Below are 16450 nucleotides of genomic sequence, written 5' to 3'. Positions count from 1 at the left end.
CCATCCACTGTCCTTCCCAAGGGAGCACACAGCTTAATCCCACCGCTTTTAAACCCTCCTCCAGCCTCTTACACACCACGCCCCTGCGGACAAGTTGGTGGACGTGTGCAGAGGGGCTAACAACGTGCCAGGGGTCTCTCCCGCCTCCCATGCCTCAGCGTAGCTGTCCCTTCCGTGGACATCTGAGCCTGCCTTTCCGAAGCCCCGGGCTGGCCAGGGAGCTTGCACCTCACCCTCCTCTGGGCTCTGACCAGCTTATTCTTCAGTGCAACCCAACCACCACCACCACCACACCCCCTGCCCTCTCTTCTTTTTTCATCCCTTCTTCTTTTCCAACTTTCCTTCAGCTTGAGTGTGAGAGAAAGAAGGCGAATCATGTGCCTGGCTGAGGCGTGAGATCATTTTTCTCTCCTCTTAGCACGCTCGCTGTCTGCTGGTCGGGGTTACTGGAAGAAGGCGGGAAAGATCCGTTTCCACAGAGAGCCATCTGGCTCCACCAGACTCACGCTGATGCTAATCTGCTGGTTTCTTTTTCTTTAGTCTTTTCTTTTTTTTGTTGTTGTTCCCAAGGCACACTTCATCTGCAGCTGTAAACTCAGACCTGGTCCATCTGAAGGCGAGCATTCATCTGGTGCCCATTTGTTATGGCATCAGGCCCCCACCCTCACCCCCGCACCCCTGTCCCCTTGTAGGTGTCAGGACATCATTGTGATCATTGGTGGGTCTATGCGGTAGTAACGTCAGGGCTGTACTTTCAAATGGAAATCAGGCAATTACGCTGCACACACAGAAATCTGACAGATGCAGGGGTTTTACACCACTGGCTGTGTCATGGGGACAAAGGCAGCCTGCGCTCCCAGGGGATGGTTAAATAAACAGAATATGTTTCAAGAGCGCAGCGAAATCCAGGAATAATTAACTGTGTGATGAGAGTTCATGGATCCCGTGGCGGTTTAACTTCAAAATGTGATAATGATATGTCAACGAACCACTTAACTCATCCTTGTAAAGGCGCCATCAGCCCACCCGTCACATGTGCAATTGAAACAGAGGAGCTGCTCTGCACATCTGTTTTCCAGCTTCCAAGTGCAAAGCCTTGCAGTATTTTCTCTTGTTTGGCTTCCCATGTACAGAGGGCTGTAGCAGGCTTAAGGAGAAGAGGGGCTGGTTGTGGCCTGGTGTCTACCTGATAGAGCAGCTTCCGGTCAATGGCAGCGTTAAACACAGGCTCTTCTGCAGGAAGCTATGGTGGTAATATCATCATGGTGGCTACTGGGCCAGTAATTGTTACTTGCTGGGCACCAGTACGATCCTGTGTGTGTGATGTAGGTCCATGATTACCCACATTTTACATATGGGGAAACGGACACAGACTTAAGAACTGGGCTTCAGGTCTGGCCCTGCCCGACTCTGGTCTTAGCTCTTGGCCAGTGGTTTGTACCTTCCTAACACATCAGACACACAATAGCTCGTGCACCCTTAGAAAGGACCTAAGTCACATGCATAGAGTTGGAATGACTCACTCCAGTATTCTTTCTTGGAGAATCCTAGGGACAGAGGAGCCTGGCGGACTATAGTCCATGGGGTTGCAAAGAGTCGGACACGACAGAGTGACTAACACACACACATACACACACAGGAGAGACCAAAAAAAAAAAAATTGAAGTTGAATTTTCCCCCTAAAATATCCAGCTGTTTAAACAAATGGTTAGTTTGGAGCCTGAAACATGCAGTAAGATTTACTGCTCAATGTGTCCCAGACTGGATTGGAATGAACCATATTACCAAAAAGTCAGGTGTCTCCAAATCCTGGCCACTCTGCAGTGTCCTGGAGGAAAAAACCCAGAGCAGGCTTTGGTCTGAGGCTCTGGACTTCACAGCCTGTGAGTTCCCCCACTACGTCATGGCCTTGGACTAGGCTAGGCTGATGCCAACTGGAACTGAGAAAAAGGAAGGACATTTTATCTTCCATAAAAGGCATTTTGTAAACTAAGCATAGGGTAAAATAAATAAAATAGGTTTATGTGGGAATCTCTAATGCTTTCTCAGATCAACAAATGCCAATGAGGTCCCATGATAGAAAGAACATAGCAATCAAACAAAGCAGGGCGTGTCCAGAAACCTCCACTAGTTTGCCAGCGACTAATAAACACCAGTCCAATCGTGGCTTGTTTTATCTTATTCAAGGGTAGAAAAACTTTTAAGGAGATCCGAAATCATTTGGAGCATTAGCTTTGTCAGGAAAAAATTCCCACTTACAGAAAAGCTAGTTTGACTTTCTTCATCTCTATTGAACACATTTGTTTGGAAATACTCTTATAAACTTGCATTGCAGGAATGAAAAACATCATTAAAGTATCTTCTTCAATAAAGGCCTGAATTTAAAAGGGTTGAAAACATGACTGACAAGCGAAAAGGAGACCAAAGTCACAAATCAAGAAATGGACCTCTCAGGAGCTCAACAAAGCAAGGAGAGTATCATTTCATTGGTGGAACCGGCCAGACTGAACCACCCCCATCACAGGAAGGCCTGATGAGCACTAACAAACTAAAAGGAAAAAAATCAGAGCAAAGAAAATGGGAAAACCAAAAAATCAGGAACTTAACAAAATTTTTAAATCAAGAAGTAAATCAAGAGATTGCCTCAAAATATATTGTCATAACTAATGTGATTCAACTGCTTAACGTCTGTGATTAATTATTAGTATATCTTTCCACAAAGAAAATTGTCATTATAAGTTCTTCACACATCAAGAAGTGTTTTTTAAATTAAGCATTTGACCAAAAGAACCATCAGTTTACAGAGAAGGCTCAAATACTTTCTCAGGTTCAACAAGTGCCATTTTGAAAGGTCAAGATGCCCAAATTTCCAGGGATAATTAATTGAACCTGGATAGTCTATGAATTTGCCTGTGATTAATGAGCATCAGAAATTTACACACACACATAAAATCATTAGTCAGTTTAGCTTCCCAAATATCAAAACACATTTAGAAAACCATTCAAAATTTGTGGCCATCAACTTATGACAGAAAACAATTTAAAACCCTCTGATTAAAAAGGAATTGGCTTTACCTTTCCTCTTTAACACATTTGAAAATATTATAATCTTGTGATTGTGACTGGCAAAATCAGAATTGGTTTTGACCCAGCTCTTCCAAAAAATGTGTGTGTATTTATATATTAACCAAACTCTCAGGTAACGTATGTACTGTGACTCTATATGTATGTGCATACTCTATTATAGCATCTTTTCAGCTGCGCTGGGTCTTAAGTGCAGCATGTAGGATCTAGTTCCCTGACCAGCAATTGAACCCAGGCTCCCTGCTTTGGGAGTTTGGAGTCTTAGCCACCAGACCACCAGGAAGTCCCCACCTTAGCATCTTGAGAGAAGTAAAGCAAATTGCTGGCCAATGAAAGTACCGATAAATCAGTATGTGCCTGCAACCGTTAAAGCTTTCCATTAGCCATCCTAATAAAATCATATCAAACTTCTCCACATGTGATCATGGGCAATGTGAACTTTGAAAAACCATGCCCTTTATTGAAAGAAATAAAATGAGATGGGGCAGACCACATAAAAACCACATGTGGGATTTTTCAGATTTCAGTCTTCACACCCTGGAGAAAATCTATTTAGACCGAGCCACAGTTACTCATGGAAGTGTCACAGTTCTCAGATGGACCAGAGTGGAAAAATGGTCGGAAGCCTCTGATTTAGATCAAATGTTAATCGTGGTCATCGTTAGGAACAAGAATTACGGATGACTATTTTTCTCCTTTATGTGTTTGAGTTTTCCAAATATAATGTAATGGGCTTTCAGTGAGATATCGAAGTGAGGGGGAATGGAGCCAGGCCAGCAGATTCGGATTCTGGTTCTGCTGCTCACTGTCACCTCCCACCTCTGGACGCTCAGTTTTCTCTCTGAGGAATGGCAACCATCACACTGACTACATCAAAAAGTTATGGTTACTAGCAAGATAATGCTAGCAAAGCACGCAGTGCCATGCACATTAACTATGCCATAAAGTTAACTTGTTCAAAAAAATCGTCGTCCAGCCCCTGTCTGTATGGTTTCTTACAAAAACAGGAAAAAAGTGGCAATCTTGTCTCACTGATGAAGACTGTGTTATTTCCATGTGCCACACTGCCTGATTTCCAGGTATAAGTGAGCGCTCCCTCCAGTTCCTTCTCCGATAGGCTTCCCTGTGTTTTTAATTCGTAACACTCAATGCAACCTGAAACTCATTTCTTTATATACTGGAATCAGCCATCATGTTGATGTTAAGCTACCAATTGTTTTTAACAAGTGGCTTGTGAAACTGTGAATATTTAACGAATGGCCTTCATGAGCCAGCACTCCGCTGGCTATCTTCCACTGTGACAATTTTAACATTTTAAATTGCACTTTAAAGGGTAGTTTGGGGTTGACAATGAAAGACAATGGCCATAACCTCAGGCCAGTGCAAGTATGACAGTTTGTAGGCAATATTACCAGCTGTAACTAGCCATAACTGATGCACCATTTTCTGAGTTGATTTTAATTATTGTGCAGGTAACCAAAAGAGAAGATTCCTTGAAAATGTCTAGGATTATAAAACAAGTAAGACCCGATGTTACTTTCCCATGTAGCTCCATCGCTCTAAGGAGAAAGGTTGAGCAGCTTTGGATTTAAGATCCAAGTATTTTATCTGTCAATTCACTTCAAAAGTCAAAATAATATAGAGGGCATATATTACGAGGTCTCTCTTCCATCTCCACACCTGTGCATCCATTGTTCTCATTATTTTATTGCTTTGTGTCTATTTTAAGAAAACAGAAGTAAACACAGAGGCATTTGTATTCCCCACCACTTCCTGTGTTACTAAAAAGATACTATTTACACTGTTCTCCACTTGGCTTTTTTCACTCAACAACAAAACCCAGAGTTTTTCCATGTTGGTATATAGAGGATTTATAACTGCATATGCTTTCCTAGATGGCTCAGTGAGTAAAGAATCTATTTGCAATACAGGAGATCCAGAAGATGCGGGTTTGATCCCTGGGTCTGGAAGATCCCCTGGAGGAGGGCATGGCTACCCACTCCAGTATTCTTGCCTGCAGAATTCCATGGACAGAGGAGCCCGGGGGCTACAGTTCTGCGGTCACAAAGAGTCTGACTCGACTGAAGTGACTTAGCAGGCATGCATGATTTCATCATGTGGCACGTTAAAGATGGCCCCCAATTCTTTGTCTCATTGAGAGGTGAATTCTTGAATATGTGGTGGCCTTAGTGATTTCTTTGGCCAACAGAATACAGTGCAAGTGAGGCTGTTTGTAGGTCAGGAGTGAAGAAGCTGTCTGTTCTTGCCTCCCATCACTTGAGTCAGGAGTCCCCGGGGAGAAGTCTGATGCCCCTGAAACCTGCATGCTGTGAGGCAACCCAAGCTAGCCATGTGGAGGGACCTTGAACAGAGATGGTCGGCTGGTCCCCAGCTATTTCAGCCATGCCGGCTCACACCCCAGACAGGGCAGGGAAAACTGGAGAGCTCATGAGTCCAGCTCAACTACCAGCTGTTCTCCATGTGAATTCCTAAGTGAGAATTCCCAGCTGAGCCCCATCAATCCATGGACCCCTGAAAGAAGACATGGTTGTTCTAACGTCTATATTTTGAGGTCCTTTGTCACATAGCAGTTGATAAACTGAATACAATATGCAGGTACATGTGATTTATTTAATTAAGCCCTCATAGATGAACATTCAGGTTGTTGCCAGTTTTTTATTTCAACCAAAGATGTAATGGTTAATCTTGTTGCCTGTATATCTTTTTATGCTGTTGCAAGTATATAATTTCCCAGAACTGAAACTGAGTCAAAAAATGCATTTGGAATCGGCTTTATTTCTGTTCATTTAGTGTCCATTTCCTTGCCCGTTTTTCTATTGGCTTGTTCTTTTATGTCTCAGTTTCTAGAAAATCACTTCTGTGTGATATGAGGCATGTATTTTTTTCCCACTTGTCTTTGAACTTTGCTTATATTGATTTTTGCGATAAATAATTTTGTCTTCCAAATTTCTGTTACTGTTAGTATTTGATCCATTTGGAATTTGTTCTTATGCATACATGTAGTTTACTAGTTACAAAATTATCTTGGTAGTATTATACACAGGGACATTTAATTTAGGGAGATTTGACATCTTTATGAAATTCACTCCTTTTATTCAAGAATATGGTGTACCTCTGCATTTTTTAAGTCTGCTTTTGTATCTTTCAGGATCAATTTAAAAAGCTTTTTTCATATAGATCTGGAACGTTTTGGCAACCCATGCCAGTACTCTTGCCTGGAAAATTCCATGAACAGAGGAGACTGGTGGGCTACAGTCCACGGGGTCGCAGAGTTGGACACGACTGAGCACACATACTGGAACATTTCTTCGGTTTATTCTCAGTTACTTTAACTTTTTTTGGTCCTTACTGTAAGTATAAAAAAGACTTTTTTTGGGTTACATCTTCTAACAAGTTGTTTAAATGCATAAAAGCTTTTGAAAATTGTATATTGATTTTCTATTAAGCCACCTTACTGAAATCTTTTTATAATTTTCTTCAGATGATCCCTTTGGGTTATCCAAGTATAAAAATTATGATTACTTTTCAATTTTTATATGCCTAATTTCTCTTTGCTAACTGTTTATAACATTTAAATCTTATTCCTGACTTTAATAGGAATGCTATTGGTATTTGTCCTTTAAACACGCTGACTCCCAATTTGGTTTGTGTTAGGGAAGAACACATCTGTTCCTAATTGCTGGATTTACATCAATAATGGACACTGAATTTTACTTTTAAGCATCTAAAGAGATTAGTACATATTTTTCTTTGATCATTAATATGGTGCATTCATATAACTAGACTTCCTAATACTGAACTGAAACAGAGCAGGGCCCTCTGGTCCTTCCCCCACCTTCGCTATGTCCTTAGCCTGCCTTTTGTCTATGGGAAAAATTTAGCCAAAGAATTAAGTTTAATCAGAGAAGTAAGAAAATGCAGAAATAAAGAGAAGTGGTCAAACAGGACAAGAGAGTAATAGTTTAGTCAGTAAGCGAAGTCAAGGACCTTCCTTCTCAAGGGCTAGAGAGAGTATTCTGAGCCCCTGTGAGCGGTCTCGTGGAGACTGAAACCCCTACCAGATGGAAGAAGTTAACGACAAGGATGGCCAGGCTGGAGCCAAGACATAAGCTGTCACAATTCTAAGAATTAGCCTCAAGGAAATGGGAACGAACCAACCCTGCAACTGAAGACTAACTGTACTTAAAACAATCAAGGTGACACTGGTCAGACCACTGATGACTGTCAGAGCTGACTGCTGCTTCTGCATGGAGCCCCCTCCCTTTGTTCTGTCTATATCGGGGGCGGGGAGTCGGCCTTTGGCCAGGAGTTCCCCACCCCACCCCCTCAGCCCAACTGGTCACCAGCCTCCAAAATAAAGCAAACTTTCCTTTCCACCAACCTTGCCTCTTTTTTAGCTTTTGAGTGGCGAGCAGCCCAACCCCACTTTTGGTAACAGAACTGCCTTTGCACTGAAAAAAACCCCACTTTGTCACACTGCGTTATCTTTTGAGTTGCTGGAGTCTATTTGGTAATTTTTTTTTTTTTTTTATCATTTAGCAGGCAGGGCACCCAAGGCATGTGGGATCCTAGTTCCCCAACCAGGGACTGAACTTAGGCCCCTGCATTGGGAGCATGGAATCTTAACCACTGGACCGCCAGGGAAGTCTCACATTTGGTAATATTTTGATCATATTTTTGCATCAGTTTAAGTTTTTGTTTTCCAGTTGTACACGTTACCAGGTTTTTATATAACTATTATGCCCAGCCTTTGTGTCCTATTTAATAAATCTTTTCTATATTCATATCCATTTCATTTTTCTTGGTTTTTCTCATTTTGATTCTCTAAGTTCCTTACTTAAAATTTTCGTCTCTTTTTCCTTCCAATTCACCCGTTTCTTTCTTTTCTCCCCATCTCTACCCTGGACCCTGCCAGTTCACACACTGTCTCATCTTGTTATCACTGCCAGTAGATTTGTGTCTCTGTTTTGTGCCCAGCTTTTGTAGTGGTAACTGCTTCATTAAATATTTAAATTTGTAGTAAAATTTATAGTAAAATATTTTACGGTTTTTTCATCAGCTCTCTGGCAATACTTTATCTGCCATTTACTTTTCCTGATCTTTTCTGGTTTTATATCTTTGAAATAAGCTGGGTTTGTTCTTTTTGATGTCTCACCTTTGAGGCAGGCGAGTTTTTCTTGGACCAGTAATTTGCAGACCACGTCCTAGCCTAGTAGAGATTGTCGTTATGAACCAAGGCCTTATGCTGGCTATAGATACTAATATCTTGTCCCCAGCCAGTGAAGATAAGCAGCTATGGGGTTTTTCAAAAAGCATCTTTTTCGGTTTATTTATTTTAAAAAAGTATTTCAAATTGGAGGATAATTGCTTTGCAATGTTATGTTGGTTTAGTCTACAACAAAGTGAACCAGCTGTAAGTTTACATACATTCCCTCCCTCTTGAACCTCCCACCCACACCCGCCGTCCCTTCCAATGCCCCTTACACCTCAATTTTCCTCCACCTGCCTTCCCCCACCCCCTTGGTCAGAGCACCAGGCTGAACTCCCTGTTCCATACCGCGGTTTCTCACTAGCTCCTTCACACATGGCAGTGCATATACGGCAATGCCACTGCTTGTCCCACTCTCGCCTTCCCCTGCTGTGGCCGCAAGTCTGATCCCTATGTCAAAAAGCATCCATCTTTTCCCCTGCTGCTTGTAAGTAGGGCGTTCCCTGCAAATGTGTGATTTTTAAAACCCCATCACCTCTACTTTACACAACTAAACTGAGTCCAGGAGAGTTTTTGCTGCCCTGCTTGTACGTTGTCCCTCTGCTGTAAACAGGAGGCTTAGATTCTGTTCCCCACCTCTTTTACAAAGGCGTTTTGCTGACTTCTCCTGATACCTGCAGTCAGGCACTCACCTCTCCTCTCCCTCCTAACTGCTTCACGTTTTTTCTAGCCCATCCACCTGCTTTGTTGTTCTTAACTCCCTCCTACTTTTTCCCGAAAATGGAAACTTAATCTTCATTTCTTGTTTTCCTTTTGCTTTTTACAACTTCAAAGAAGAAAGACAGCTCCCCTCCTTCATCTTAAACCAGAAAACTACATAGATCTTAATCTTGCAAACTCTGGCATGAAAAGCCTAAAGGCTTGAAGCAGCTAATTCTCAACATGTTTTAAAGAAAAAGAAAAGGATAGAGGATTCATTTGTCCAGAGTATGTAGACATCTTGAAGCCTCAGGTAGATTTGTTGCTGAGCCAGGTTCATTTCCCTGTCGCCCAGCAAACCAAAACGCCAAGATGCCGAGGCCTGCAGCAGAGAGGCCGGAGAAGGCAATGGCACCCCACTCCAGTACTTTTGCCTGGAAAATCCCATGGATGGAGGAGCCTGGTAGGCTGCAGTCTATGGGGTCGCTAAGGGTCAGACACGATTGAAGCGACTTAGCAGCAGCAGAGAGGCAGCTGAGCAAAGAGGTCTCCAATTTGACTGTCAAGGCTCGGGGCGCAGAGACTTACGGGATAAAGAATAAAGCTGGGCGGTCTGGGGGCGTGGGGAGCTCGCGACAAGGTGATTGGTAAAAGGGGGGTAACCGCAACTAAACTACACATTCCACAAGTTCAAAACGTAGGCACTTGGACGGATCTGAGCCTGGGGTTCTTAGCCCTCTGACGTCAAAAGGTCACCTAGAGGACACTCGCATATGCCCAGTTGGAGAGTTGGTGGTCCGAGCCAGTCTTAACTGGCTTGGCTCCAGCTAGACACAGGTGAAGACGAGTTTCTGGAAGACAACTCTTGGGCAAACCTTGTTTAGGCTCCACACTTCTTGGAGGACATGCAAGTTTTGTAGCAACAATTAAAACCACCTTGATGTGTGAAGACGGGTTACAGGTGAAATGGATTAACTGATGATTACACGGTTTCAGGGTTAAAATATTCAGGGTATTTTCTTAACTTATCCTTTGGACCTCATTTTTCCAGTGAGGGGAAGGGCTCTCTAAAAACTTCAGACAGGATGGACAACCCAAGGTTTAACAACAAGACATGACTCTTGAGCTGTGGAGTCTAGGCTCCAGGCTACTTGGATGTGGGAGCAGCTTGGGGCTCTGAAGTGGAAAGCAGAGAACTTAACTTGTGGAGAGAAGTTACTAGGACCTGGCTCTGGGCTAGGAGCTTTACATATGTTCCTGGGAGCACATATTATTTTCATCTCCATTTTAGAGGCATGATAACAGGGGCTCAGGGGTTAGAGAACTTATTCACAATGGTAGAACCAGGATTGAAATCCTGGCTTTCCTGGTTTGGGGGCCAAATGTTCTTCCCAGAGCAACTCTCACAGGTGTGTAAACCTGCCCTGTAAAGACATGCATGGGCTGAGGGAACATTCCCAGGCTCCAGGACCCTTGCTTTCTGCCTTCCTTCCTATCTCCATGGCAGTTATTTAAAAACCAGGCCTTTTCATACTTTTAATATGTATTGACTTAGCTTCTAATCCCAAATGCAACCAAAATAACAAGATCCCCTCTGCTCTTGGTTCCTTGATGAGTAGATCCCGACTGTGTTAAGGTGAATGGGTTCTGCTTATTCAGGCCGGTGCTCTGGAAACAAGAGGGTAATTGAGTGAAGTCAGGCAGAGAAGGAGAAATATCGTATGACATCCCTTATATGTGGACTCTAAAAAGAAACGGTAGAAATGAACTAATTTACAAAATGGATACAGACTCGTAGGCTTAGAGAACCAACTTATGGTTGACAGAGGGGAAGGATGGAGGGAAAGTTAGGGAGTTTGGATGGACATGTACACACTGCTGTATTTAATTATGGATGACCAACAAGGGCTTACTGTACAGCACAGGGAACTCTGCTCAATGTTATGTGGCAGCCTGGATGGAGGGGAGTCTGGGGGAGAATGGATACCTGTACATGTATGGCTGAGTCCCTTCACTGTCCACCTGAAACTATCACAGCATTGTTAATTGGCTATATCCCAATACCAAATAAAAAGTTAAAAAAATAAACAACAAGGTGTTCATTTACAAACACTTTACCAAATTATTTAGCCAAATCATCTGTTTAAAAAATAGACCAAACAGATACCTTTGAAGACACAAGGTATATTTTACCCAGATCATTTCTTAAAAAAGAAGACACAAACCCACTGGTGCTTTTGAACATGTTAAAAGAAATAAGACACTGCATTTTGACCACTTTTCATTTGTTCACTGATAAAATCAATGCAAATTAAGTTTGATATTTTTTTAAAAAGTAAAAAATTCATTTCCTAGAAACACATTTACTTAGAAATTCATTTTACCTTATGAACTTCCTTGGCCTTATAAACTTGTCAGCAGAGCAAACTGGGAGCCGGTTTCCTGCAGCCATAAACTCCAACAGTCTTTTTACAAGTCTTTATTCTCTGCAAATGTAAACGCTTGTGTTGAAAAGTATTCGCTGGGGAGATAAATGAGCCACAAAATGATTAGTGCCTGCTCAATGATTTGTCAACTCTGCCCTCCTTGTTAAAATGTAACAGCGACTGGAGGGCTTTGAAAGGTGAGCCTTTCTTAGCACCTGAGTAAATGAGGTCTCCTGACTTTGCTTCTGTCCCCCTGGGCTGCTGGCCCCAGGGCCTCTGGACAGGCCATGTCCTCCAGGCCTCCTCAGTCGCCTTTGCGGACTCTTCCAGGGCAGAGGTCATGACCACAACCTACCTTGGCGTTTCCATCTTTAGGCCACAGCATCCAGCAGAAGAAAAGTGAAATCATATTCTGAAGGGATTTCCACTTTTCCATCTGAGCAAAGGGCAGGTGGGTGCACAGTAGGTGTGTGTGTGTGCTAAGTCGCTTCAGTCATGTCCAACTCTGTGCAACCCTATGGACTGCAGCCCGCCAGGCTCCTCCGTCCATGGGGATTCTCCAGGCAAGAATACCGCGGTGGGTTGCTATTCCTTTTTCAGGGGATCTTCCCAACCCAGGGATCGAACCTGTCTCTTAGGTTTCCTGCATTGGCAGGCGGGTTCTTTACCAATAGCGCCACCTACTGGGAGCCCACACAATAGGTGTATTCACTGTTCATTCTCTCTGCTCCTGTGAGCCTGGCCTGAGGCCGTGCCTGCCTAAATCCAATTTACAGCCCAGGTCCAGTTTCTCCACGGAGCCCTCGGTCTTTTCATAGCTCCTCTCTTCTGTTCAAGAACCTACATTTCCATCCACTGACAAGCCAAACTCTTCTGCTGACTTTCAAGACCCGGACAACCTTCCTCACCCAGTTTATTCCCCTAAGCAGCCCTGCTGGATGTTCCAAAGAAGAGAGGAGTCACAGCTTTGCCGAGTAGCACTGATGCATCTCAGGGTTGGCTGTCTTTCACAGAGAAGAGTGGAGGACTGGCAAGGGATGGGTTTACAGTCACTGGACAAGAGCACTTTCCTGAGACAGTAAATGACATGTACACCCTCATCATGGACAATGAGCTCTTAGCAAAAATTCAAAATAAAATTAATTAACTTCACTTCATAGGTCAGTGAAGCATGCATGGGGGAGAGGGGACAGCCATGAACTGTTAGAAACTCCATTCTCAGGAATGACTTTGTTCTGCACTGTCATGATGTTCTTAGTTGTGACCCACTCTGACACGGATCTGACTTTTATTTTTGAGTTCGCCTGCTTGCCCTAGTGGCTCCCCCCGGGTGCTGTTGAGATTAAAGGACTTATTTCTCCCTCTGATCCCTGTGCCTGCCTGTTGGCTGTGAGCTGGACCAGAAAACAGAAATTATAAGAAATCTTCCAAAAATAAGAATCAGTTGCCCCTTGAGAGTGAGCTTGGACCTTGGGAAATATGATTGTCAAGGTGGAGATGGGGGGAGGCAGGAAAGGAAGGGGAGTGGAGGTATAAGGAGGGGCTGCCCACTAATTATATCCAAATCTCTAGGGCTGCGGCCCAGCATCAGTCTTTTTTAAAGCTTCCAGATGATTCCAAAGTTGCACTGCGCCCAATACCGAGTTTCACTCTGCCTGATCCAGTTGGCTGACAATGTACAGACGTGGTGAGGGAGGGAGGGGACAGGGAAGCTGCAAACTGCCTGACTAGGGAGCGGGGGCGGGGGGGGGGGCCCGCAGGTCCTGGCCCAGGGCTCCCCCACCCCATCACAAATAAAGAACATTCATCTTCATGAGAAAGACATTCTGACAGGCTTTGACGCTGCTAACTTTCCTGAATCATTTTTTATTCTTCCTTTCTCAGAAGTATGTACATTCTTTGGCTCATTAGAATGTAGTTGATAACTTATATTTCTTAGTTCTTTTGAGAATTTCCTTGGGACAGACTTAGCCCTTGGCTTCTGAGGTCATTTTTGTTTCAAAAAATAGGTAGTAAATCATTTGCAAAAGTAAAAGTATTTAGTCGCTCAGTCGTGTCCGACTCTTTGAGACCCCATGGACTTAACTTTCCCCTAGGGAGCACACCAGGCTCTTCTGTCCATGGGATTCTCCAGGCAAGAATACTGGAGTGGATTTCCATTTCCTTCTCCAGGGGTTCTTCCCAACCCAGGGACCGAACCTGGGTCTCTGGCATTGCAGGCAGATTCTTTACTGTCTGAGCCACCGGGAAAGCCCAGTCCATCATTTACGAGCTGTCAGATACTGTGCAGGGTTCTGGGTTACCATGGTGTGTTGAGCAAAACCATTCTGACATTTGAATATTTGCTGTGGGGACTCACTGGAGTTGTGCAATTGTCCTCACAGCGGAGATTTATGCAGTGGTCTGAGGAGGACACAGAGCCGAGTCGCAAGCGAAAAGAACAGGCGGAGTGGGAGAAATCGGGAGCAGGCTTCCTTGGGCTTGTCTCCCCTGGAGAGGGGTCACTCGGTCCCCTGAGAGCGCACCCCATGGCCAAGAGCGGCCACAGGCGCGCGGTGACCGCTTGGGAGCCCACTGAAGACTCTGGGCTCAGGTCTTTATTGGGGGGGCTGGGCACCCCCGGCCAGCATGTTCCCAAGTTCCGAGCCCTGGAAGGACATCAGGTGCTTCGTACACACCACAGAGCCGGAGGTTCGGCAGGCAAGGCCTTGAGGTCCCGGGAGGACGGGGTGCCTCACCATAAACGAGGAATCGCTGAGAGACCGGAAGTGAGGCAGGGGTGTGGGAGGGACAGGGGACTTCAGTTCCTACTGGCGAGTTGTCATTTGGTTATTGTCTGCTAGAGAAGGAAACTTGGGGCCAAAATATATGGCCACTTACCTCCAAGGACAGTTTCGGATTGTGCAAGGAGAGGGCAGAAAAGCTGGATTTTAACTCCACAACTGTGTATTAAACTATATGTTGTTAGGCTCTTGACTCTTATCCACATGGTCTGGCTTATCAAATAGATGAGTTCTCTGGAGCGCCCCCTCTTGGAAGCCTGTGGTACATACATCCTGAATTCCACAACAGACTTCTAGAACTGGGTCTTTAGAGAAGAGTGTGTGTGTGTGCTTAGTGGGGACCCCATAGACTGTAGCCTGCCAGGCTCCTCTGTCCATGGGATTCTCCAGGCAAGAATATTGGAGTGGGTTGCCATTTCCTTCTCTAGGGGATCTTCCTGACCCAGGAATCGAACCCAAGTCTCCTACATTGCAGGCAGACTCATTACCAACTGAGCTACAAGGGAAGCCCTTGGAAGTGAGGATTCCCTACAAATACAACATAGCATCAACCCCAAAAGCCTGGGAGTGTTGAAGGTCCCTGTGTGTAATAAGTATATAAAAAATTACAGTGTACTTTCCAGAACCTACTTACCTGATGGAGGAAGACAATCAGAAGCAAAATTATTTCCTGAAGAAGAGGTTTGGGGTCCTGTCTGAGGCATGAAGATCACCCGCGTGGCTTCCACCTCTTGAAGAGCAAGCTCACCAGGTTCATGAACTCCCTGACCTGTTTGCACAAAACCTCCCGCCACCCCTTAATCATACTTACTACTCACAGAATTCTCCGCCAAATTACTTTTTGGCATCTACTTCTAACTTTCCCCCATATCTTATGCCCTCACTGTAAATAATAATAATAATGCACATATTGGACAAGTCTTTTAAAAATGAAGCAAAGTTTACAACCCCAGCAGATCATAAAATGCACATGTTCAGGTATTGTTATGAACTAGAAGCTGCCAAAATTGATAAGGAGTAAAGAAAGGTCAGGCTTTTTTTTTTTTTAACCACACTGAGCAGCTTGCAGGATCCTAGTTTCCTGACCAGGGATTGAGCCCGGGGAACAGCAATGAAAACTCCAAGCTCTAATCCCTGGAATGCCAGGGAAATCCCCCCCTCCTTTTTTTTTCTTAAGTAAGTCTAGAAACTTGGTTTGTCAAAGCTTCTGGTGTGGAACCTAGTACTTACAGTCACCACATGCCGACCTAAAAGTGCTCTCTTAACCCCAGGAAAGCAGAGCAGGTCAATGGGGTCAGGCATAAGAAATGACCTGAAACTCACAAGGAGCCGTCTGCCCCCGATGTGTTGCAGTCTGAAGCACTGGGATGTAAAAATCCACAGCTTTATGGCGGGTAGATCAGCAGAGCACTGATGTGGCCTGAATTCCTCAGGGCAGGTTCACATTTGGGGTGCTTTCTAGTTCCATGACAGTCGCCTCCACGGGGAGTTGCCTCTGCTCGAAGGGACTAGTGGTGTTGCTCATAGAAATAAAGCATTCGTGGTTAGTCCTTTAAAACGCTTCTTTTGGCATTTGGTGATTTTCCAGAAAGTGCAGAAGAAGTTGTATGTAGCCCTTTGGGAGAGTCTTAGATCACAGGAGAAGCAGAAGAGCCTTGTGTGGATCTGCGGTCACTTGTCCCTTTTCTGTCTTTGTGCTGCCACCTAGGGAGAAAAGGAAAGCAGACGTTGCATCCTGGTGAGGAGACACAGTCACCTGCAACCCCAAGGACCGTCCGTCTGCACTTTCACAACAGGAAAGCAAGGGTGGCGGGTTCAATCCTGAGACCAGCAGCTGTGCACTTGGGCTTCAAAGAGAAGCCCTCAGGGCTTCCCTGGTGGCTCAATGGTAATGAATCTGTCTGCCAATGAAGGAGAGGTGGGTTCATCCCCTGATCCGGAAAGATCCCACATGCTGCGGGGCAACCAAGCCTGTGCGCCCCAACTACGGAGCCTGCGCTCTAGAGCCCGGGAGCCCCAACTACTGAGCCTGTGCGCCACCGCAAGAGACGCCACCACAGTGAGAAGCCAGCGCACTGCAACGAAGAGTAGCCGCCACTCGCTGCAACTAGAGAAAGCCCACGCAGCAACTAAGACCCAGCACAGCCAAAAAACAAATAAAATATATTGAGTGATAGTTGTTCAGTTGTGTCCAACTCTTCGCGATCTCATGGACTATAGGCCGCCAG

General features: G+C 44.6%; 1 protein-coding gene across 1 annotated transcript in view; it reads right to left on the bottom strand.

The window, feature by feature from the left end:
* Positions 1-15130: 15130 nt before the first annotated feature.
* RNASEH2B (ribonuclease H2 subunit B) overlaps positions 15131-16450 on the bottom strand; it is a 75222-nt gene continuing 73902 nt past the window's right edge. Inside the window, exon 10 of the mRNA XM_061434666.1 lies at positions 15131-15926. Within this exon, the coding sequence (XP_061290650.1) occupies positions 15894-15926 (33 nt within the window). The 3' untranslated portion in view covers positions 15131-15893. The remainder of the gene's footprint in view (positions 15927-16450) is intronic.

This window comes from Bos javanicus, chromosome 12, assembly GCF_032452875.1.
Source record: "Bos javanicus breed banteng chromosome 12, ARS-OSU_banteng_1.0, whole genome shotgun sequence".
NCBI classification, from domain to species: domain Eukaryota; kingdom Metazoa; phylum Chordata; class Mammalia; order Artiodactyla; family Bovidae; genus Bos; species Bos javanicus.
The sequence above is the reverse complement of the archived record's forward strand: the minus strand, read 5'-3'. Positions and strand labels throughout refer to the sequence as shown.